At 44.3% G+C, this 25,803-nt stretch overlaps 1 protein-coding gene across 14 annotated transcripts in view; it reads right to left on the bottom strand.

The window, feature by feature from the left end:
- LOC143341438 (uncharacterized) overlaps positions 1–25,803 on the bottom strand; it is a 228,404-nt gene that overhangs the window by 156,457 nt on the left and 46,144 nt on the right. For 3 of the 14 annotated variants that reach the window (XM_076764418.1, XM_076764423.1, XM_076764438.1), the window contains exon 2: positions 4,239–4,304. The exons of 10 other annotated variants lie outside the window; for them this stretch is intronic. In XM_076764418.1, the coding sequence (XP_076620533.1) occupies positions 4,239–4,304 (66 nt within the window). Of the gene's footprint in view, positions 1–4,238; positions 4,305–18,727; positions 18,803–25,803 lie in introns of those variants that run through there. One more of the 14 variants, XM_076764437.1, reaches the window with a different exon arrangement.

The following is a 25,803-nucleotide window of genomic DNA, read 5'->3' as shown; positions in this document are numbered from 1 at the left end:
AGATTCTAATATCTACTCCATCCAAGCGAGTAAAGTTTGTCAATCCGTCTTTGCGTCTCGACGACGTCCTTTACCGTTACGATGAAACAAAACCGAAAGAAACGATCGAGAGCAAACGTAAAGAGTTCTGCGACTGGTTCTCGAACTCTCGATGGCCCGTACCAGGCTGACTCGCCTAAGCAAAACGCGTTTACGCGTTGTAAATTAGGTCGACCCGTCGATTCCTGGAAGGCGGGAAAGGAACGCGAGTAATTCCGTTTCGACGATCGTCTCCCAATCGCGGACTCAGCTGGCAATAAGATCGTTCCGCTGTAATAAATATCTCGACTAGGGGCTCTAGGAGGCGACACGCCGCCGGCTTCTTTATTATTATTATTTTTTTTCTTCTCCTCTGCTTAGAGCTCGAAAGCTTCCACGAAGCGGTTTCTTGCCGGGCTGCAAATTAAACGACCGACCGTTGGCCGGCGAAAGTGGAGCAGCCAGGACCAAGGAAAAACGATCTTCCGCGGAGGCTGCAGAGCTCGCTGGAAGATCGCGGAGAACGGATAAGAAATGGATATTGCCGGGCACAGGGGTTGTCGAACGTGCGCCGGTATTGTAATGTGAAATTTCGAAAGATGCGGTCCAAAAAACTATATAAAAAATAGAGGTCGAGAGAAATACGCAACGCGGTTTGGAAATCCAAATAGAACTTTCCATCGAACGATTTTATAAATTATACTCGCGGAGCATCAAAGAATTTTTATGGATATTATAAAACTTGAAAGTTGCAGTAGTTTACGCTTTTTGCTCCGGTGGCAGATACCTGGGAAAATCGCTAAGAATATGGGAGAAACTGCATGTGTTTTTTTTTAAAACAAATTCTTTGTATTTATAGAACCGAAGTAACCGCGAGCTAGCTTTAAATGCGCTAGAAAAATGAAGATATTTCATTTTTCACATACGACGGAGGACGCGCAAAGTGATCCAAATTCAACGACTGTTCCCTATCTCGGCGAAGAATCGAACGAGTGAAATTCCGGCCAGGAAAGTGGCTGCGGAGGGTTAAACGAAACGCGCTTCTCTGATTTCCACTCACGATCCCGCGAGAACCTTTTCTTCGTTCCCCCTGGCCCGCCCCTCTGCGGTGAAAAGTTGCGGACGGGAATCTTTTTGATATCCGAAACGAAGCAGAATCGACGCTCCCGCTCCCTCGTATTCTTCCCCGAAGGTTAGTGCGCCGAATAAAAGCAAGGGAATGCAAATGAGCTCGCGAAAAGATTCTGTAGCCAAGGACGGAAGTGTAACAACGGCAAAGTAACTCCGAGGAGTTCGGTTTACAAACAGAATTGTTGGCCGCGTGCTCCATGCCAAATTCGACCGACATACCAATCGTTTACCCTCCCCTCCCGGAATTATTAAATTTTCCTTCTCGACGTTACTCGTATCAAATATTCTAACGTAAACACCGTCCTTTGCTCCGATAATTTGACTATTGCACACGTCGAAAATTGGATGATTTGTTTCGCAAACTCGGTTAGGAGCATGCGAGTCTCGCGTGACCGGTCCTGACTGCATAATTTTATCGAGCAGGTAACCGATATTTTACAGACACGGGTAATTGCATTATTCTCGCTCTAATCTGTACGGATTTGCCGATGGTTCCGTTACAGTTTCTCGTTTCAATAAAAACGCTGTACGACGACGGGGCGTTTCCTTCTTAGAAATTCAAACGGGGTGTAGTGGTAACGCGCCGTGCAATCGTCCCTGTATGCCTAATCTCGGGGAATTAATCCGAATTGCAGCGTGTCGCGTATCTCGAACGACCTCCCGTCGAAACTTGAATCAGCATGGACGATTATCGCCGCAGGAACAGGTTGGACGATTACAGCTCGCAGACAGTGCACAAACAACTTCACGCAGTTATAATAATTGTTAAGGGAAGGTAGACGTTCCTTCTTCGATTTTATATATATTACAATCGTGATTCCATACGATGGCGATCAACCATACGCGTTGTATTATTAATATCATCGAATACATAGCATCAAATGTGACCCCATACGACTGATATACGGTCCGTATTCGATCATGTATACTCGCATCTAACGCGAATCTGGTTCATATCTATTCATGTATGACCACACACGTTCCGTATCTATTCATATACGATCATTTTCTCTCGAGGATGTATCGTGCGCTTCATTAGACGGGGTTTCGATCCGAACAATCTTCAAATGTACGAATATTATTCATTGTTACGATAGCTGATACTGCGGTGGTTGAATAAAAAAGGTAAGAATAGGGTTTAGTCGTTCCCCGACGAGGAATATCTTCCCCTAATAATTATCGAAGAAAAATCACAGTTGGTCTAAAAAATTCCAGAGAAGTCTTTAACCTGAATCTGAACGTTCAACTTGCCTTCCCCCGATTCCGGTTAATTATTGAGTCAAAAGGAACTGAATTATACAGCTGAAGCGTACCAACGAAGTGTAAAGTGGCAACGACCGAGTCTGCTACTTGGGCTGTAATCTATTTTAATCCCGGCAAGGGTCTCTCGGATGCTCAACCGTGTTAACCTCGTCGTTGTGAAAAAAGATCCTTTTTTAATTCTTGCCAGTCGCTCATCGTTCCACGAGATGCTGTACAAAGGATCGAGCCAAGGTGGCGTCCTCGTTAGTTCCATCTTCTTGATTAAATTGCCCCGTCTCTCGCGGTCGACCGTTATAGCCGGAAAAGTCGACCTCGCGACGTTCTGGACACGGATCGACCGTCCACGTTGTCCAATCAGACATCGATCAATTTCACCGCGTCAAAATCTTCGGGGAGGCGAAAAGATTGGATTACGGATATTTTTTTCTGACCTTCTTTCGAGGATTCAGAGTTTATCTTCGATCGTCGCCATTGCCGTGACCAGCGTCCCGGATACGTGAGAGCCGAATGAAATAATTTGCTAAACATCGTAACCGCAAAACATTCCGAGCAGGATATAGGCGTGACCGACGATGGCTAACCCTTTTTAGGCTTTCACCGAACTAGAATAGTCGTTAAAAGTCTTGGATCAATTAACTTTTTTACGGGGCAATGCATGGTGCGTATAATTAGATACAATCGCACTTTGCAACGGACGCGCAACGATTCAACGGAATACTGCTAAACTTCGCTTGGCCTTTGCACCGAGAGTATATATTTATCCCTACTTCTTGGGTATCATGCTTCATCTAATCCTTCAATTTATATTGTTCGTAATTGCGGGGTATAAAGATTTCTTTCTGACCTGTGCGAGAATTTACGACGAATCGCGTTTAAGAGACCGCTTAGAACGTTTATTGGAGAAAACTGAAAGTAATGTATTTTTATACATATTGCAGGAATTTGTATGGAATGTTCTACTGGCATGGAATGGCCACTGAATCGTTGCAATAAAACACAAAGAACGGGTAAAACAAATTAGTCGTCAACGCGTTACGAAAATAATCGACTTTCTAATTATAATTAAATAGAGTAGTAAGAATCACTTGGTTACGTTTCTTGTTTATGTAAGTTCCAATGTTTACGTTACTTTCTCTTTCTTTAATCTTTTATATCGTGGAAAGTGCACATTCCTGAGGACCGCGCAGCTAAAGACCGGAAACGTTGATCAATCGGAAGCATAAAGAGTTGTAAGTATTCCTAACGCAGTTTAATGCAAAAAACGAAGCAGCACCGCGTTTTTTATGCTCGTTTCGTTGCCTTGGCGTTCTCCTTCCTACGAGTTATGACATCCCCTGTATCTATTGCGGTGCAACTGCAGAAGTCTCGAAAGTTTGGAACCCCAAAGTCTCCCGGAAGCTGCAAAACCACCGGAAAGTTTCGCAGACGGCCGTGACGCGACTCGCCGAAGGGCGAGTTTCGAAGCGATACGTGCGGTGGATCGAAGGAGAAAAAAAGAAGAGGCAAAACCGGAAGACTCGCGTGGTGCTAATTAAGCGCGGTGAGGCAATTTAACCCTAGCCGAGACGCACGCAAAAACAGAGGAAAGTGGATTCGCGCGTCGTCACGCGCTCGAATGCAAAGCGTGGCGAGAAGTTTCTTTCCTCGCAGACTCGAGACATCTCGTCTCGAGATCGAGTCCGTGGCCTCTCTGGTCCCTTTTCGAGGAACTCTGCACGACGATCGCGACCCGACGGACCTTCATTTTGTACGACAGCTCTCGCCGTGTTTCGTGCATTTGCTTACAAATTTCTGTTAACACGTTTATCTACTGTTACGATAAATACCTGTGGTGAGACGTTTCTCCGGCCCTTGGCTGGTAAATTGAACTATGTTAAATTTTTCCGACTCACCTGAAACAAAACGAAAGAACCGAGTTAGGGGCGAAGAATAATTGTCTTGGCTCCGAATATAATGGGTTCGAACCTTTCTCAGTAACAGATTCGTAATAACGCTTCGATGGGATCGAGAAAACCACACATCGAGCAGTGACTGCGCTTACCTCCTCCCACACCTATTAACGAACCATTCCAAGTCTAACCACATACTGGAAACCACTCTCTGGCTCTGACACCCGAGACGATTTCTTCTCGCCGCGTTTCAAACCGAGATAAATACTTGGAAGGACTTCTACTAATTATGGAAAATTTGCAGAATCACCTTCTGTTTCTTATTGCTGTAAACAGATATCTTTATTGAAGTTATCCACCCCGAGTCACTGTGCTTTCACGTATCCTGCAAGACACGGTACGCGGGGGCAGTGTGGTTTCCAGTTTCAAGTTTGACTTCGCGCGAACTCCGACTTCCGCCTAGTTGTTAAGGTCTAGGACCGTTCCCTCCCAAAATACAGTAATACATATATACGTGAAAATTGGGATTCTAATAACTTAGAATTAGAAAATTTCAGGAGTTGTAGATGTGCATGTAATGTGCAAACAATCCCAAATTCTGTTCAGATGGAAGAAGGCGCCCTTGTATATTTGCTCCTAATCCTCTCGAATTAACTTCCGGCCATAACTACTTGTTCCCGACAATGGAGTAATTAGTTGCAATAGCATACTCCATAGATTAATTAGTTACTAGCATTTGCCCAGGACCACAGGCGCTTCCGCGAGTCGTAGTATTCGCGATCGAGAAAAACTGTTGTTCGCTCGATGGAGCGCGAAATCTGCATCCTTCCATGGAGGAGTCGCATCGATCTTTCGATGAAGAGGCGCAGGACAAGTCGGAGCGTTGGCCACGGTCCGCGTTTACTTTTTTTTCTTTTTTGTTTTCTTATTCTTCCCTACCAGTTCGCCCGGGTATCCGTAGGCGTTAAACGCGGAGCCAAAGGATGCCGTCCTCCCATCGATCGGATCTTCCATCTAGGTCAGACTCGCCGTTCCCCACGTGTACATCCCTTTTATTATCCTTCCGCTACTCTAAGATCTGGCGCCTTCTCGTTTAAAGCAGCGCTAATGAACTCGCCCGGAGATACAGGCCGCGATTAATCAACGAACTCGAGGAATTTTCTCGATCATAGCGATCCTTGCTCCCCCATTACCCTCGTAATTAGCAACAATTTACATCCCGTTCGAGGAAACATGCACGCCTTGATTAACGAGATCCGAATGCCGACCAGAAGCGGAAGATTCTGATTCTATGCGTCTTCGAGAACATCTTCCTTTCCTTTCGTTGATCCAACTTCGTTGACCTCAACCTTCGACTGATAGGGGTCTATTTTATATTTTCCTAAATTGAGACTCGAGGAAATTAAAAGAAGAATTGGGACACAGATTGTAACCAGCTTCAAAAAGACCTAAGATTGACAAAAAAAAAAGACGGACAGGCACTATCCACATTCCCCTCGAACATCCTCTTAATCCGGAGCTCTTCTTTTTAACTCCTCGCTTTACTATAGAGCGGAAGAAAGATTGGCACCGGTAACGAAACGCGAGTAGTTCTGGGTCCAGACGTTTTAGTCAGTATTCACGAAGCCTGCGACTGAGCAAAAATTACTAGACATTGTTCGTATTCCCCTTCGAACGAGACAGATCTTAGTACTAATTTTAAAAGATGTTTAATCCCGTAGAAATAATAATTAACCCCCAATGCTGCACCAACAAAATTTATCGTATACATGCGCCACTGGCATATATAATTTGGCGGAAGAGCCAAAACGAATCGACGATGCCAGATTTATGGACTTCCGGAATTCCAACGCGTATAATTCCTAAGTTCTACAGCTTGAAATTACTATCCGATTGATATTGAAGGAACTTAATAAACGACCGTTTAACAGTGTAATCGATATCGTTTGCAATTTCCGTGAATTTTCCAGCAGCTTCGGTACTCGATAAATACCTCATCCCTATAAACACACCGGAAATTGTACACCAGTGGACGGATTAAGGCTGACAAGCGGCTACGCGTACGCAGCTACTCGAGCTGCATTCCAGTTCATGTCTTACACGTGGGGGGCTTCCCATCAACCACTTCACCAGGTCGAAGTACACCGTGCGTCACTGTCAGACCAAAGGATGCGCGTTCCGCGTGCATCATTCAGGCCAGGGAAGCGCGTTTCGAGTGGCCCTTTGCGCGCGCGCCGCTCCAAATAATGCATCGACGTACATAGAGGCTTCCGCTTCTAAAGTCTGTCGTCCGATAAATATTTTACGTACGTTTACTCGGCGAAGATAACTCGAACAGCATTCCCAACCTCGAAATCCGACGCCCCAGCTTCTCTCGACAACGAGAAAGAAATCTGACGACTTTTATTTATGTAACTGTTACAAGAAATGTCACCAATTATTTAGGGCGTTCAAAATGTATTAATTTCTGATTCTCGCGGTTCATTGGAAATTGCATAAACCTTACGACACGCCCTTCAACGACCGTGCCATTTTCGACCGTTAAATCAATACTGTCTATCGCTAAAGAAACCACACAGTCGTTTCTCTCTGGTCAGACACGCGCAGGATATCGAAAATGATAATTCACTCGTTCGACGCTAGGAAGAATAAAAATCGGTGATGTATTCTGATGGGATAACGGGTGACTCGGTCCAACGCGAACGCGATTAATTGGTGTCGCGGATGTGGCGAGAACACGCGACACCTCCGCGTCACGGGATGCGTGGAAACGCGTACGACGATCGCGTTACGTTTCGAGTCGAGCCACATATCGACAGGCACGAAACAGGAAATTGGCAGCAGTACGTGGAAAATATATGGTAATTCCACGTCGGTTATTGCCAGGGTTCAACTTCGCCACCCTCGTGCGTGCGCCACGGTCTCGCGTGGAATTTTTAATGCCGCTCCCCTTTTGGAACTCCTCGCGTCCTCTCATTCGCCGGCGGGCGCCATTATGGCAGAAATTTAATTGAAAATTAAAATTCGACGATTCGTCGAAAACTCTGGCGATCCTGTCTCCACGAAATTTCTAAAATATAAATGTAATTCTTCAAAACGCGTATATCAATTTTAAAAAAATTACGAAAAGAGACAAAGTCTCGTATCTGCCTAACTCGAACGACACGTTCCCGACTGTAGGTCGCCTAAATTAATATGCAAATCCAAATTTACCTCGAAATCGAACGGGACGTCGTATCACTGTCAAAATAAACAAGTCGACGGACCGTCATCATACTTTCAGATTAACCCGCGGAGGATCTCTGACGAGGATCTCGCGTGACACTCGCCTCGATCGATGTTGGCTAACAATACGCATCGGTCCGGTAATCATGCGAAGTGACAAATAATCGACTCGACCCCGGAGACCGTGCGAACTCGGTTTATCGCGTTCGAAACGATGCGAACGCACGGTCTCGAAGAGCCATCTTCTTATCGACTTCCTGCTGCACCTGTGCTCTTCTCCTACCGTGACGTCGCGGTATGTTAATTCCCCATCTTTCTACTTGGGTTGGGCTTTTGCGCCTCCAAGACAGCCCAATCGGAAGCAATTAGGCGTATCGTTTCAAATTACCATCTCGATCGCGTCGAACCGCGAACGTCCAAAGAAGAGGAAACGGCGACCCACATCGGCCGTGTATCCGTCGCGGTGAAAATTAGTGCGACCATTGTATCATTATTGGCAATACACGACCGTGCAACCAAGAAAACATTCTGCTTCCGAGCAAAATTGCCCTCTTCGTTTTTTTTTTTTTTTGTTAACCCCACGGTGTAGAAAACGAGCCAAGAGTAATGGAATGTCTAGACTCGCGTATTACGTGTTCGGGTCCGAATATCCTGATATCCTGTTTGCACAGAAACGTATCCTGCTCACAGGAAATATTGGAACGTCTAAGATCCCTGTTATCCGGATAATCCGTTACCAGACGCACGTGTGCGATGAAATATAGTGGTTACGTAAATTGAATTAATACGAGGTCGAGAGAAAATCGGTTTCCCCGGTGTATAATCAAATAGCAATTTGACAGAGATGTTTATTTGGTTTTAAGTGGAACGGACTGAATCGTACGCGCCTGTTTAGGCCCCTTAACCACCGGTAGCATCCTCTGTCCGAATAATAGGACCATCGGCTATACTGTTCCTTCCAAACCACAATGAATACATAGGTGCTCGCGATAGGATAAAATCAGGCTCGAAAAATATAAATAAATGATATGCGACGTCAGGGACGAGCCTAAAGAGGCTTTCATCCGGTGCGTGGATCTCGAGATTACATAAACTTCTTTGTCAAATCGTAAATTGAATTAACGGTACTTTGAATGAAAATTTAATGCGTGGTGCTGCGAGTGGGCAGCAACTCGCGAACAGTACTTGGAAAAGAAGTCCCTGTAGACTGGGACGTACAACTCGTCGGATTGCAAAGTCATTACTCTGAATACTCCATTAATCCTAGAGCACTCCGGTGAGGTCTGACAGACCCTAGTCAACAAATTGCTTCGTAAGTAGTAAATATATAACACCTCGTACGCGAGCTTTTGTATACCTTTCAAGTGACTCATTGTGCATGTGCCGATGTACTGTCCTCCGAGGCAGCGTACCCGTACATACCGTAAAGGAAGCGGAGATTTGTGCCGCGAGAGACTCCAGTGAAGCACCCGACGCTTCTTACGTCGATCATAAGTTCGCTGGAATACGTGTATTCAACCTTATCTTCGAGATACTACTCCGTAGACTTTCGTGTCGTATAGAAATTTTCTTCGACCGCAGACGACAGACTTCATTATGATTATCGAACAGTCACGTTTGACGAGTAGGGATAACGAAAGTGCTATCGAACACGCAACCACGAAAAAGATCGTAAAACGCAATTATGTTGTTATAAACGTGAAGTAGCTATATCTGATAAGCACGTCGTAAAGATATGTAAATTGCGTGCGCAAAAAGTAAGCAAAGACGATGAAAAAAGGTAATTGGATTCCTTTGAAAGTATCTGAAAGAAATAGAAATCCAAAATGGGGATACGCTCCTGAAGTAACTGACTTTTTCAGAACAAAATAGACAAAAGACTCGGTGTAAGTTCCAAAATAAAGTCCAATAAACTTTCAACGTCGAACGCCTTTGATGTCGTCGTTCGCGGACATCCGAAGCTCGAAGATGACAGAGAAATATTTCCAACGGCGTTTATAAACATGATCGAAGACGGAGGCAATAAACAAGAAACTTATATGCCCCCGTCAACTTTTAACGCTCCGCATAAATCACGGCACAAGATCGTGAATAATGTATCACGACTATCGCACGGGATATGCCTCGCCCGCGGCTAATGCGACGATCGATGCCTTCTGCCAGACCAAGGGTCCCGTAAACGACCAATAGATCGATACATCCGATCGTGCATCCCGAGAAGTCGAATCTTAATTAGAGAGAGATCATCGAAATCGCTAGTATCCGCGACGTCGACTCGGAATTGCTTCCCATTCCGGTTGTACGATCCATCCTTTATCGTCCAATGGGGGAAGAATCTCAAGCAGGAGTCTCGAGTCGAAATTCTCGCCGTTGCGAGCTGAATTCCTTCGCACAGCACCGATAAAATATCGCTCGCGCGTGTAAGTAATTTTTATCGAACGTACGACGTTCGCGCGTTTATCCTTTGTTCGTCCTATATCACGTCTATAAGTTAAAAATGAATCAGTCTCTGATCTACTTGCTATTATCCATCGCTAGAGTAGGTCGGACGACCTGCACCGAGCCTAAAAACGGAGGAAACGGAAATAAGTTTCCATTCGAGGCTCGGAGTAGGCTAACGGATGTATTTAAAATATCTGAATGCAGCCTCGGCTCGGCGCTCTTCGACTAACTCGAAAATGTAGGCTGAAACGGTACCGCGAGAGTTCCAATTCGGAGATGCTACGATTGTAATTAACTAACGTGCGTGTAATTATAATGCGAACATCGTTGGCTCGGTAATATAGTTAACATCTCCGCTATCATGAAACGGTGTTTATAATCGCTCGTCCTTCGCGAAGTCGGTCGAGTTATTACTCATTAGCAGGTTCGAATTACACATTCTTTTCCTGTTACCTGGACCGATGAATGTTCAACGCGAACGTGTACACTCACCGTGATACGCTATTTGTAACAGCTTGCTCAGTTTCATCGTCGCAGTCTCTAGATCGGAGGCTACGCAATGAACTTCCAAGCTTTAATGGACGAACTTTAATGCACGTGAAAAGTTCGTGTAAACAGAATGGGGATAGTTTGGTTCCCGGGATACGATGGTGCAAACTTGCTATACGTTTCCGAAGAAAGAGATCTTTCTGTCTCTCGATGGTAGTCGACGTATCGCGAGCTCGGGTGAATGACAAATTTTGAAAGGATTCGGTGATAGAACGTCGGCTTCCCAAATTACGGACACGTGCATCGTCTCTGCATCGCGCACCTGCATATCCTCTGCAGCACGTTAGCCACGGTCGCATGCAAAATTCAGGAAACCGTCCAAGAAGACCTCATTACGCCCCCTTGCATCCCCACAATGCGCTGCAACCCTCCAATATCGCGCCCAGAACTTTATCTTTATCTAAACTACCACTTTGTTACCAGGAGTTTGTAACGTCGAACTTCTGCTATTATTCGCTGTTAAATTAACGTCGATTCGATCCTCGTAATAAAATTTGTATTGCGTTTAAGAGCATATTTTGTCGACGCAAGTAGAAACGGCGAGTACTGGACAGACACGCGCGTACCATCCTATCGTATCGTGCTTGATAAACGTAAGTAAACATGGTTCTCCTTTTTCGACGAAATTCTGATACTTTTAATCGTAAGAAGATACGCGATACATGATCCAGGGTTAGCCAACGCTGGAGCACGATCAGTTAAACAAAATCTCTAGATATTCTTAGGCAGAAACCAAGCGACTGGACAGTGGTATCGCTCGTTTCGAGACGAAAGCCTTCCACGGAACTAACGACGATGTTCGGTGTAAGTTTTCCAGCGGTTGGTAAGACACGAGAGCCAACGTACCGTGGAGTAGTCGAGGCGCAGCACGCAGTTCTCGGCGTCGCGATAAACCTGGCGGAAGTTGCGACCGCGAGTGTGCTCGACCGGTCCTAGCACTAATGAAGAGAAGGTGGGTATCTTACAAAAAGAAAAAAACGAAGAAGAATCTCGTCACTTAGTCGCACACAACGTTGCCTCTTACCGACGCTATGCAAAAGGATTGGGCGAGGGTTGCCAGGGTAACGGCAGCCGGTGCCCGACCGGGAGGGTCGATACGACGACGTCGACGTCACCAATCCGTTTCTCGTACCCTCGAACACTGTTGTGGAAATTTTTGTTTACCCGCGAACGCGTCTTTGGGGAGACCAGGGAGGTTCCCGAATTCGTCTTCGTTCCGTTACCACGGATTTTTCACCCTCCAATGCCGCGAAAACTGCAAACGAACGCTCACGGAGGAGTGTATTTGTCGAGACGTAAATGGATACGATAAGTAGGAGAGATCGAAGCAGCATTTTCTTTCTAAATGTACGCGAAACATACGCTTTGAGCGTGGAACAAGGCAATCGTCGATGTGGTAGGTCGATTGAGAAGGGGACGCTTTGTATGAATCACTTTGCTTGATTAAGAAAATGGGGTCGTTCACCCTCCAAGCATAGAGGCACTTAGATATCCTGATATACTGGAGTCCTCGGAGCAAGGGAATGGCATTAAGAATAAATTTGTCGGGGCACGTGATGTATTGTTCGAGACCTGTTTTCTATTTCTACAAGGTGGAAGGACTGATAAACAGAATTGTAAATAATAGACTATGAAAAAGTATTTAATTATAATGGAAAACGGGAAAAGAAGTTTTATTATGATAATTTATACAAAAGATAGCGGATTTTATGGTCGTATCTCCTCGAAAAAAACATAAAAAATGACGCTCGTTATGGAACCATATGACGCACGCTTCTGTTCGGATGCAGATGCACATTTTCGCTAACTGGTTTAAACATTTTGTTGAACACGTTAAGCCTTCTAAGGATGATCCAGTTCTATTAATTCTTGACGGGCATTATTCTTACACTCGGAATATAGTTTGATACTGCACGCCCGTGAATCTAATGAGACAATTCTATACCTTCCGCCCCATTGTTCTCACAAGATGCAGTCCCTCGACGTTGCTTTTATGCATCCTTTGAAAGTACATCACAATGAAGAAATATGTAAACGGATTAATGCTCAGAGCCATTCTATACAACCAGTTGTACATTATTAAACGATGTTTTTTGGTTGGAAGTGTATACGATAAAATTTATTTTTAAAATACTAATAATAAAGAATCGAAGACGAGATTCCACCGTATCTAACAATCTAGCTCTGTCGATGCACCGTTAAGCTCATCTTTACGAGAAAAATCGCATGCTCGTAAACAAAGGCCGAATATCCAGGAACCGTGACGAGCTACGAAGGAGATACCCCTGCGAAAAAGAGGGGAAATTTGAGTATGCGGGCAATTTGATTTGGTAAGAGCTCCACCAGATGGTTGCTCGCTTTGACCACTTCACGAGACGCTGGCCGCGTTTCCATAAATTCATGGTAACCTCGGGCCGCGAGAGTGCAAAACGAGGCTGGCATCGTTCGACGGAACAGAGACTGCTGCACCTCCGGGTGAAACGAATTTGTTGCGCAAACGAGCCGCGAAGCGAGTAATTTTTACAATTCAAGGCGAAATCTAGCTAATCGCAACGGAAGCCCCGATCGCGACCGGTTTTACGACCGCAATACGTCCCAGTAACCCGCGAAATATGCTTAACAACGCGGAACAGAGGTATTGTTACGACTACGGGGAATCATAAAGATAATCTATTCGACTTTATCGACAACGTTGATCCCTATCTCGCGAGTTCGCTAGCTGCGCGTCTCCCATTGTCGCTTACTACAATACCACGGTTTCTACGCGCACTCTATTGTCCACGAAAAGAAAATAACAGCCAATTTTACCATGCACAAACATACAGAACGTGTCGTAACGCGAAGGACCCACTTGGCCGATCTATTATTCGCTTCGCTCGGCCCTTGCGTCGACACCGGATGTCCATTTCTATATTTCCTGTCTCAAATTCCTACGAAGATGTTGCTAAACCGTTTATAACAGACCTAACTACAATGATCGTTCGAATTCCTTGTACTCGACAGATTTCTATTTCGAAAATGGCAAAAATTTTACAGCGAAGTACACAAAAAGGTATGAAGCAGATGTAAGTCCGCTGCAAACATACCCCAGCTCGGTTTTATTTTAAACGTAGATCAAACGACCGGGTGAGACTTTCTCCTTGAACCGTGGCTACGAAGTAGAATATGCTAGCGATCAGATAAAAAGCCTCGGAAAAAGAAAGAGGTCCCCAAGATTTAAGGTCAGATAAAGCGAGCCCCGTATCCCGTGGATCTTGGATCCACCTGCGATCCCGTTTACGCAGAAAAACGGCACCGAAAGAACACAAGGTCGCGGAACAATGCTTGCTCGTGCCGAACGATCGAACGATCGAACGATCCTACGGGTCCGTGATGAACGTTCACTTGTTCCGCGCGAACGGTACCACCGGGGGTCGGGACCTTGCTCGTAAAGAGAGACTGTAATGTCGCAACTTGTATACGCGTTGCTGCCACCGTTTGTCATCTCCGGGAGAGTCTCGAGCATCGTGGCGCAGCGGTTCAACAATTAGACGAGGAAGGGCCATTCGTTAGCCCCGCGGGTAGCGGTACGTTAACACGAAACCTACCGGCACATGACCAGTCTCTTTTACGAGGCAACGTACTTATAATTTTTGCACTATATGTATAGAAAGTTGTGTTTTGAAGTTTATTCGTAAGATATCCTTCTATTTTATGTTGCATATGTTTTCTTAAAGCATTGAATTCTAAGAAGCTGTACAAAAATATTCAATACTTTTACTATACTCATTTTCAATTAAATAAACAATTTATGATCCAGTTTTATCGCATATCAATCGTATAATCAATAGGAATTGTTGAAACTTTTTTAGGTATATAGCATCAAAGTAAATTGCAAAATAAACATAGAAGACGACATAAATTATAGTAGTTGGTATAGTCAACGGATAGGGGATGAAATGCCCTTTAAAACGAGCGTTCGAACGAGTCGATAGCTTTATTAGTTCCGGAGATATGAGGATTTTAGTTTCAAGTCGATGCGGTGGCTAGTTCCGGAAATATAAGGGTCCGAAGCGTTTGTTTACTTTTTTACTACGGCCTTGTCAAGGTCGTTGACCGCACGTGCTCGTAGTAACTAGTAAACGTGACGTCACTCGGTCACTCGGTTAGTGGGTCAACGTGCGACAAGGAGGTCCAACGCGACGCGTCAGACGGAGACAGAGATAGTCGAATTAAGAAAAATTACCTTTTACATAAATTACGATATCTCCGAAACGGGAAGTCCGATCGTCAAAAACTAAAAGCCATTTTAAAGAGGAAGCTTCACCGCCGCCAACAATGGTCCAATTATTAATAAAACACTAGTAGTTTCGGAACTGCACGCGTCTAAAGTTTTAGTATTTTTAATACGCGTTAATAGGCTATTGTACACGCGACGGACAGTGAGGGAGTCGGATTAAGAAAAATTACCTTTTACATAAATTGCGATATCTCGAAAACGGAAAGTCGGATCGACAAAAACCAAAAGCCATTTTAAAGAGGAAGCTTCACCGCCGCCAACAGTGGTCCAATTATTAATAAAACACTAGTAGTTTCGGAACTGCACGCATCTAAAGTTTTAACATTTTTAATACGCGTTTTTAGACTGTTTTAAGACAGTGGAAACTGAAGATTCTTTCCTTTCGTCTTTTGACCGGTCGCAATAAGTTTAATGTTAAACGGACACTGGAGTTTCTTGCATCTAGGGGCACAAAATGGTCGACGGTGCCGACACTGGTCGTTAACAGTCAAGACTCGTATGTTCTCTCGTAAGACGCGACCCGGAGGAACATGGCGCCCAAGGGTGTCGTAAAGGTTCTTTGTCCATGGTAACGGTTGCAAGCACACGCGTTCGTAAGTCTGATAAAGCGGGATTCGGTGCTAGGTGGATACGAATAGCGTCCCACTGTGACGCTGTTAGCCCAATTTCCGATCTTCGTGAATCATCCCGACGTAGGATGAATCGGAGGTAGAGTCGATTGTTGTCGGACCATTGGATGAATCGACTCGGAAATAAGTCGATTGCGCGAGTCTATTGATGCGTCGAATAAAGAGTATTATTATTCGACGTGATTCACTTGATTACAGGAGTAGAAATAGATGGGAGGTTTTAGTCACGTTCGTCGTGCCACTTCGATGCGCTGGATCGGTTCGAACGCAATCGACGATTGAAAAGATTGATACGGCCAACCAGGTACAATTTCTTTCTGATAATAGAAAACACAAAATATTCTTTAAACGTAATTTGAAATTATAAAATAAGCTAATCGTCTAAACGCACGCTCACGTAAGCGCACACCGCCGTTACATTCCTGCGTACCTGACTCATCGATGCTTCTGCGAATAAAAATGACTCGTAGAATAAAAACTTGTTCGTGTTATCTTTCGAGTTTCATTCTATTAAAGCATAGTCGGGTATCGTTAAAGTACCAGTGCAATAATTGGAAGTAAATATTTTATTGCGTTAACGAGTGTATTTATGTATGGATTGTATGTACTTCGTTCCGTGAAAACGAGTTCAGAGAAAGAAGTGAAATGATTTTTTTAAAAAGCGTAAAAATCATATTCGACGAAGGAACAAATATAAAATATTTTCACGCGATTTTTCCACTCTTCCAACGAAACTTCGAAACGTTGTTATCTCCGGTCCCATTTATCGTGGGAACTTCTGCAGGGGTTTGATTATTTTCATCCAATTATTTCATTATTTGTATCGTTGCGGAGATATCGAAAACTTTGTTTTACGTTCCCCTCTGAATTCAGCGAATTGAAATATTGGGTTGTTCAAAAATTTTCGTAGCGTTTCTGGCAAATGACGTTAGCGTGGCTCTTGAGAATATACGTTCGAACGTTGCCCAAATTTCGCCAGGAATTTTCCAAACGATCCAATACATTAAATTCCCATCTAAACGCACCAATCGCGATAAAATGTTCTTTTCCAATTACCGTACGTTTGACACACTGTTTTGTCTCCGGAATGGGTGACCTAGATCGCCAGTAAAGTTTGAGAAACACCCACGCGAAAGACAGATAAGAAGAATTACATTAGATGGGTCTAAGAACGCGCTAACTCGTTCAACTTCGTCCTCTGTCAGTGTTTCCGCTGAAAACGGACCTCGTCCCAGTTTCTAAAATCGTCCCGTATAGGACGTAGACTCTATCGCGCTGTTTTCATACGTGAGATGCAATCGGATCTAAGCGGAATAAGATTCTGTTTCCCCGCACGTGCCAACTGCACACCCCCTTCGGAATCCCGTGCCCTGTGCAGTTGTCTATGCTGCACCGCCCTAGTTACGGTGCTCGCTGAAAGTGTAACTAATTAGACGGTTTCGAAAGTTGCCGCAATGTAACACTGTTTTATCGTCCCAACCGAGATACGGACATCTATAGCCTATCTTTGTTCGCCCGTTAAACAACCAGAGAAGCGTACGCTGTTCAGACTGTGAAATGTACAGTCGCGACTGCAAGTAGCTAAACGCATCGCGAAAAATTGCTAGAAAACATCCGAAGCGCCAGTGTACTTATCCGTAGTTCGTTGAACAAATTCATTTACCAAGCACACACAGGCTCTGAATAGTGAAAATGACTAGGATGTTTACGATTATACAAATATATCTACAAGAATAATTTCCGTCTGAATCGCCTATTTGTAAAATTTGCATGTAATTTGCATTATTTACCTGCACGACTGTGCCGACGCGTTTGGTTTCAGCTTGTTTCGGCCCTGATCGTAAAAAACCACTGGATCAGAGCTGCGTGCGTCACGCGTATGGAACACGTGAATCCGTCGAGTAACGAAAACGGATTACAACGCTGGTAGCTGGATCGGGACGAATGAAAATTTAATTGGAACGCGTACGCGGAATTCGAAACGCAGAGAAAACGGCGCGATTCACGCTCGTGGTTGATGTTTAAATGCCAAAAATTCTATAATTTGTCAAATTAATTGCGCGAACCGTGATAGAACGTACGATAAGGCTTCGTAGATCCTAAATAATGGAACGTGTCAAGATCGAGTAAAGTTTCCTCGGAATCGATCGGCTTGTCGCGTGCCCTCCTTCGAATCCTTCCCTCCAGCGGCACGTTAACAAACTTTCCGGACGTGATTAGTGCCGAAGTCACTCGCGTAACGACGAAATTCAAAGTTTCTGCTCGGAATTTGTGTGTTAATCGTATCACGGGCGGCCTCTGAATGTAACCGACCCTGATTTAGTTCGTCGATTCGTGGCGCCTAAAGGAGAACCGTACAATTACAAGGCACGTATGGGAACCGTGACCCATCTCGAAGGCTCTCGTGGCGCATGTGCAATTAACAGATCGGAACACGAGGACGCGTAAGAATACCGAGCTGTTATCGATTGCGCGTGCCACGGGCTTAAAATTCCTCGAGTCTCTTAAATAGATCGAATCTCGAACGAAAATACTGTGCAAACGATCGAGAAAAGGGGGATCAATCTTTTTGCTGTCGTTCCCTCTCTGGTTCGATTCGTTCCGTGATTGCACCGGAGGACTGACCCGATTCCGCCTCATGACACTCGTCACGCGTGGCACTGGAGGGTTCGTTATGACGGTTTACTTAGAGACTGTCGTTATTACTGTCGTTTCGGCTCGATGAGAACGCGGCCCGTCAAACGTGCCGTCCGAATTGCTGACCGGAACAGAGAGAACTTCCCCGACGTGCTCGCGATAAGAGTCGAATTTCGACGGAAACTACTCCGACAGAAACCAACAACTTCTCGACTAATACAATAGTCAAAGTTTAACAACTCTTGAATTGTACTTTTCTAGGACTGCGTCGTTCGAGAGTTTGATCTACAGTTTTCTTCACCCACCTCGACAGTTTGCAAATTCATACGCGTTTAAACTTTCCATTTACTCTCCTAAACAGCCTGCATCTTGCCCGACAGAGGCGACTGAATCCCAGGTAAACTAGCGTAATATAAACGAGCGATGTCTTAATAAAACGGATTATTCCCTCGCCTAGTCGTGGAACCCCGCGTTTCCTCGCGATCGGTATCGCTGAAACGGGTCGATCGTTAAGTGGGTCAATTTGTTCCATCTAAAGGCTCCCGCTATCGATCGATTACGATCTCCGGGCGAGTGATTTACGGACTCGAGTCCGCGAGGCGTGCAACCCCGCGAGAAGAAATTCAGCGCGCGCTCGCGTCCGACAGCTCTAACTTTTGTCATACTTATCGCGAAAGATGCACAGGCTCCCGACCGGACGAAATTTATTGCAAAACTTCGGGACGATGGATCGTCGCGAGCTGCTCCTTCTGCCCCGGGTAAACAATAACTAGTTCGATCGCCAGAATCGCGGGGAGATTATTTCGAACCCTTGGCACGTTCGCGCTTCGCGCACCGTCCACGAACGGAATAATAATTCAAATTCTTCTTTCCGCATAGACGAAGCGACTTTACGAGTGTTCCCTAGTCTCCCTAAATTCTGACACTGTACGAAACGACGGAGAGCATGGAACTTTGAAACCGAGAAATAATCTTAAAATCTAAAGTTATTGTTATTTTTAAACCGAGCATTAAAAGCAGAAATATAATTCACCCAGCCGTATAGTCTGGATCTTAAAGAACGGAATATTCTTTCAGATTGATCATACATCATCGTGCTCGAGCCTATTTTTTATCGCAATTATAATTTAATAAATTGAAGTTGTGAAACGTGCGATATTTTCTGGGACACCTTAATACCTCGAAAACTCCGCGATTTCTTTGAGGTAAACGCTGCCGGATCTTTTTTAACGAGCACAAAACGTGTCAGCCAGATTAATGGCGGCGAAATACTGGAACTTGACTGAAAGGGGACGAGATCCGTTTCAACCGGTACGAAAACAAAATTGGGTTCGTTTAATCTATTCCGTGACTCGTACGAATTATTTAAATCGTGTAAAATAATTGTGTTCTTTACTCAAATAATTATAGTGCATATTTCTAAGCGATTAAGTTAAGCCACTTCACCGAGATCCTATTTTCAAATGATATAATGAAGCAACTAATGACTCGCTGTAGCAGAAACGACTTAAGTTGTGAACGATGGTAAATGGGTTCATTAGCAAGTTTGCATGCGAAATTATGGGATTTAAAATTGGCGATGCCATATAGAACCAAAGGGCAGACGGGGTTAACTTCGAAGATAAACGTTTAAGGTGAAAGGATGATTAAACTCGAAAGGAGGACATCGATTTGGGAAAAAGAATTCGCTTTCTCGTAATCGAAAGATCCAGCGTTCGCGATTGCGTGGATCACCGGAATCGGGGTGAGGCCAAAGATGAACGACGAGGGAGGCAAGAGTCACGATGGCGTTCCAACGTAATCGAGCAGCGTCGAGTAACGCAGTGATTAAAAGAGACGATTAACGTCTAGTTTGGTCGAGTGCCGAAACCATTGCATACGTTATTAATGACACGAATAGAAAAACAGACCTGTATCGTTATTCTTAATGATCGTGCTACGCCGGGAGAAAGTCGCTTTTTCCAGCACGCATGAAATTCATGCAACATCGAAACATGTTTCACGTTTTCTAAAGACGGCTGTCATGCACCGCGCGAACAAGTCGAAAGAAAGCGTCGCTAGCGTTGTACTTCGAGATGGATAATCCAGGGAATACTGACACTCGAATGATACCTACGTCTTAATTACTTCACACCAGAACGATAATTACCGCCTCTGTCTGCCACCTCGACGATCGAGCGTTTCAGACCTTGATTCAATCCTCGATTGGCCAACGTTCGAACAGCCTTGACCGCCAGTAGCCACTAATAACTACCCCAAATTATTCTGATATTACAATACACACGAGTTCAGCTCCTTATTATATTCAACTGCTTTATCCTAATTTAATTTCATCCAATTATCCGTTTAAATTTGTTAAGTGAAGCCACGACTACGTATTTAGAATTGCCTTGCCTCTATTATGAACTCAAGTCAACGTTTATTCTTGAATTTTTCCGATTAATGTAGCAACTGAAAAATTGCCTTTAAAACACCATTGTCTGTCATCGAGTAATTCTAAATACGTGGTAGCAAAGTGGGAATCAGACCTCGGGCCAAGATGAGTTTGCCATGGCTGATGTAAAGCTACTTTTAAGTGGTTCGCGTTATACTATCCTATGTAGACCGCCAAACGATCGCTCATTAAAAATAGCTTATTTCGCTGACTCTCTCGCTCCTTGTTCCGATCTCTATTGCCCCGTTTCCGGAAGTCTGATTCGAGGGAATGGTTCTGCGACCATAGGAGGGTGCCTAACAGTATCTGTCCACGAATGTTCCCAAGATCCCTTTCTACTGTCGGTCTTCAGTCGCGCCCACGCTCGCATTACTCGTGGCAAAATGCTGTTCATCCTATCCGTCAGAACTTCTAACGCTGCCATAAGCCTTTGGTGGACTACGATAGTAGACCAGCTTTGCTGAACAATACACAACCCATTGTTCGGCTGATCCGACCAGTCGATACGTTCGGTAGCTTCCTCCATTATACTACGAGAGGCTTCGTTAGAAAACTTTCCTGGCAATAAAGGCCCAAGTTTGATACATCCTTGTTATCTACGAGAAGTTACCCAATTATAGCTCGAAAGAATCACAAAAATATAATTTAACCACGTTCGATACCCCGAATTGTCAATACGAACTATTAACTATCTGTTTACCGGAATATAAATCTACACGAGAGTATTAATTAAATACTTCCTCAAGCTGTTAGGATAGACGGAACAGAGTACTGGGAGTTCCTGCGTCCGTAGTTTCTACATAATTGAGCCGTAATTTTCTTCAAGTAACGAACGTATATGAAATTAAGAGTCGACAAATCCTGCGTGCAATGTGTCCCAAAGAGCATTAAAAAAAATTATGTTTTCGCCAGGAAGTTCGTGCTGCTGCAGAAACCTCGTTCGAGCGCGCGAAATGGTACGTGTACCGATTTTCATATATTTTTGAACGCTGACGGAATAGGAAGAACGTGGCGGGCCTAACAAGTGCTCTTCGAGGCGGTTCGAGCCAAATCTATTTCTGCTCGCTAATAGTAGGCAGTGTTCGCGACAATCGACGCCAAAATGCGGAATTCGCGAGAAACGAGACGGGAAAATTAAAGATACGATCGCGATCCCACGATAGATAATTGTTTCATGGTTACGAATGATTTCATAATGACTTTCGCGTACGAGAATCGGTGCCAGAGACGCGTACGTTTTGCAATTTATTTCCATCGGTGGCGAATATTTATTGCGTTACGCTTATTAGGACGAAACGCATAAATGTCAAACGGTACAACTGCTATTTTCACCGTTCGTACCGCGTCTGCAAATACCAGAATCCTGGTGAAAGCGTGATCGTAAATGCCAATCCCTTTTACTCTTTTTTTTTTCGCGCCGGCACTATCGGGATGTCTTCATCTTTCGACAAAATTCTCCGTTTAAATGCTAGCAGAATCGTGCAATTAGAAATCATGGCCGATTATCTGATTTTTGGAGGAGCATTTCCGCGTTACACCGATCGCGTGATCGATCGTGCTACGCGGAGATGTAAAAGTTACGTAAAACCGTGACTCAACAGAGAAAAGACAAGATTCAATTTATGTATCTCATTCGTTTTTATTTAAAATATAAATTTGCATCGTGGTAAAAACATCTTTCGCAGTCGCTTCTATTGGTCTTGCGGAAGCTCTGAAAAAACATCCGAGTCTTCTTTGTGCAGGACTGATTGGATGAAGCAACCGATTACTTTTATTGCGCGGTCAATAAAATAATCGCGAAGTCATGTAATGAGGACTCAATTAGCAATGAAGCATCCGTATCGGCCGCAAGTGGACAAAGAAGAAACGTGGACCATTTGCCCACTCGATGACGACATTTAGTCTTCGACGAACGGTTATAAACAAGCATTGTTTCGATTATTCGAAATCCTCGTAGTCGAGAATTATAATAACAGTGTGATTGTATCGATAGGATTTTCAATATCCGTCGGTGAAACAGAACGGAAATTGAAAATCACGTCGAGTTAGTTCAGACAATGAAAGTTCCGTGCTATAAACCTACTTAGCACGATAATAAATCATTGCTACTACATCGATTTTGAATCTACGATCTATAAAATTCTGCCGAGCGAGGTTGGATAAAATCTGAGCTCGCCTGTCACGAACCAGCGGCAAAAGTTGAACTCGACAGATGTTGCACAAAGATTACAAACAAGATTTCCGTCGAACAAATAACAGTCCTACGCCCCGTTTCATTTCGGAGTTTGTCGATCATAACGGAACCAACAGAACGTGACGCGAGAGGAGGAACACGTCGTATCCCGTGTTTGTTGATAATACGGTGGCAAATCGACCGACTGCATCCTCCCACGGGGAAATTTAATTGAATCGTTCGTGGACGCGTGTCAATCGTAAACCGGCTGGAAAAACCGCTACGGTTAAAAAAGTCCTGACCGACCGCCGTTCCCTGCAATTAGCATCACATCGAATACTCGCGTGCGTACTTTGCACCCGCGGGGAATATGTCACGGTCGTGTAATTAACGCGCGAGGCCCCGATTCTGGCAAAATTAATGAAACACTTTATAACCCCTCAAGATCTTCCGCAGATATCGTCGAGAAGTCGTTGGAATCGTGTGTAATTAAGACCCGCAGCATTCATACTCGAGAACCATTTTCCTTGGTTGAAATAATAAACGGACTAGTTGGATGGTGCCTGTCCTTTGGAATGATTCCGTTCGTTGCTCCGTTCGAAATGATTCGGTAACAATGTCTCGTTGAAATTTAGACGATCTAATGATCGTTAACTAGATTCATGCTTGATTATAATACGATGGCGGCTGGATCTTCGGTTCGTTCTTAATTCCACGCATCGAAGTCACCCGAGAGTCGTTTCGATATTATCGTGTCCAATTTTGAAACGTTTCGACCTTCTTTTCGCGAGTGCTCGTCGAAAATTAAAACTCGTAAGAGATAAAGATGTAACACTATTGGAATCTGACAGATGCCTCGTGCGACGGTTTGCACTGCCCTACATTCAACTTCCGGTGATGCAACCGGCATTGTCGAAGCACGTGCCGCATCATCTCTTCGAACTCTTACTGTAGCCTACGCTATACAGCACGGTCGTAAATTTCTTTAGACATCAAAACATCGATTTCATACATCGTAAATACATAGTAAGTAGATAGGCCTGACCGTGGCCAAAGTCCGTATCTGCGTCCGTTTATGTCGCTTAGCTTCTTCCGGTAGTCGATACGTATCTATTTTAATGCCTGGAGAAATTTATGAGAAGATCGTTGTATCGTAAAGGCTGCAGTACTTCATTTTAAGTTCCGTACGTGCAAGTGAATCATCCGTGGAAACTCCACAAGTGCACGGTCAACCAACTGTGTAAATATGTGTACAAGTAATTGTGATCAGAGAGGCAGAAAAGTTTTAAATAATTTAAAATATTTATAAGGTGTTGATAAACACTGTAATTTATAAAAAACTGCAGCAGGACCGTGTTGGAAGAGTTAACGCGTTGACCCCTATGTGTATTCAATTGGATACGAAACTATGTGGATCCAGGACGCCGTTTTGCCTGAAAATGGAGGGCAAATACGACGATGCTTCGTAGATTTGGTGAATTTAGTCAAAATGTTAATCGAGCGCCTTATCGCGGCGGTCCCTTTTGTGGAACTAGATCAAAGGTTCCGCGCCATAGTGATAACCCCTTTGATAACGAACGACTCCGCTATCGCTGGCTTGCCGACGGTCGCGGAGGTGCGGTGGTCGATAAGCCAGGAAACCTGGTGTACCGATAGTCGAGGAAACGTTCTCGAGGTTCGAGAGTCGCTAGTTCAGCGACGAGCTTCGACTAATCGTATCGACTATCGCGCTACGGATGTCCAGCGGGAAAAGCGCCAACTTCCGGACGCATTTGAACACCGTGGCGCGCAGTCACGCTTCTGTGCGAAAGACGGTTTTAGACGCGACCGTGTTGTCGGGTGGAATCGAGAGAGTCAACCCACCCGTGAATAAAATTAGAACCCCCACATGCCCCGCGAGATTCGCGTTCCCCTCGTTTATCCTATTTCTGGGGGTCTCTGCTCCGGGAGAGCTTCGACTCGCCGTGCTTTTGTTTACCTCTCGACAGCGAGCAGAGGCATTTATCTTTTCCAACGGGGAGATCGTTTATCGAGATCATTCGGGACCTGAACTACAACCGAAGACCCATTAATCTTCCTGCGAAAGATTAACACGTTCAACGCGGTACAGGACACGTGCACTCCGTTATCGTGCCACGGAGATCTGCGAAATTTCATTCTGATAACAAATGACAAATAAAACCATCGAACAACGATTCATTCTCAACGTTTATACCACTGGGAACAGTTACTTGTTGGGATAAGATTTCATATGCTCGAGTTCCTTTTTTTAAGTCAAACCGTAATCTTTATTGAACAAATAAACGGATCAAACGCTGTTTACCTTTCATTCGTTGTTGGAAATTTTTATTTAGATAAGAAATTTACCCATCGAAAAAATGTATTTGTTCTTCCACGGTTTGTTTTCGTAACTCAAAGATCAACAGGCGTATTTGCCGAGTACCATCGGATACGAAAATACAGTATGGAGCACGCATTTGTCCCGTATGGGACTTATTTCTTGAAAAGCTGTGTCGTGCAAGATTTGAGCCACTAATCTGAACGCGACAGCAAAGGGACCGAATAGCCGGGTTAAACAAGATTTCAAGATGCAGAAAAGTTTGAAAATCCGTCGAGAGTCCGTAATATTTCACGGACACTCGAAGTCTGAACGAAGCTAAAGAGAGAGTGAAGAGAATGGAATTCCTAACACAGCGCGATGCTCCATTTACCGTTCTATGATTAAATCTGTTAACTCTGGTATTACGTCCGCAGAGTGACCCGGTTGTGGATTTAGTAGCCGACGTTCTCTAGTAGCCAACAGAGGCAAACGCGCAGAGACGTTCGACGCGCGGCGCTAACATAATTCGGTACTATCTAGGGACGCGTCTGATGTATAACGTCATTTCAAACTGCCAAATATAATCGAGCGAGTAGATAGTTCGAAACAGTAAACCACCGCGTACAATTAGGCGTAAGTTCATCCAATAAGCTACGACAAATCGAAAGCGATAAAAATCGACGATTGATAGAAGATGATCAATAATCTGCGTGTCAACATACTCAAATTTAAAAAATTATGTAACGCGTTAAATGCCACAGTTATTCGAAAATTTAAGTTTCATTTATCGTAAGAGATTAAAAGACACGTAAGT

The sequence above is a fragment of the Colletes latitarsis genome, chromosome 4 (genome assembly GCF_051014445.1).
Source record: "Colletes latitarsis isolate SP2378_abdomen chromosome 4, iyColLati1, whole genome shotgun sequence".
Taxonomy (NCBI): Eukaryota; Metazoa; Arthropoda; class Insecta; order Hymenoptera; family Colletidae; genus Colletes; species Colletes latitarsis.
This window is presented reverse-complemented; position numbering and strand designations above follow the sequence as displayed.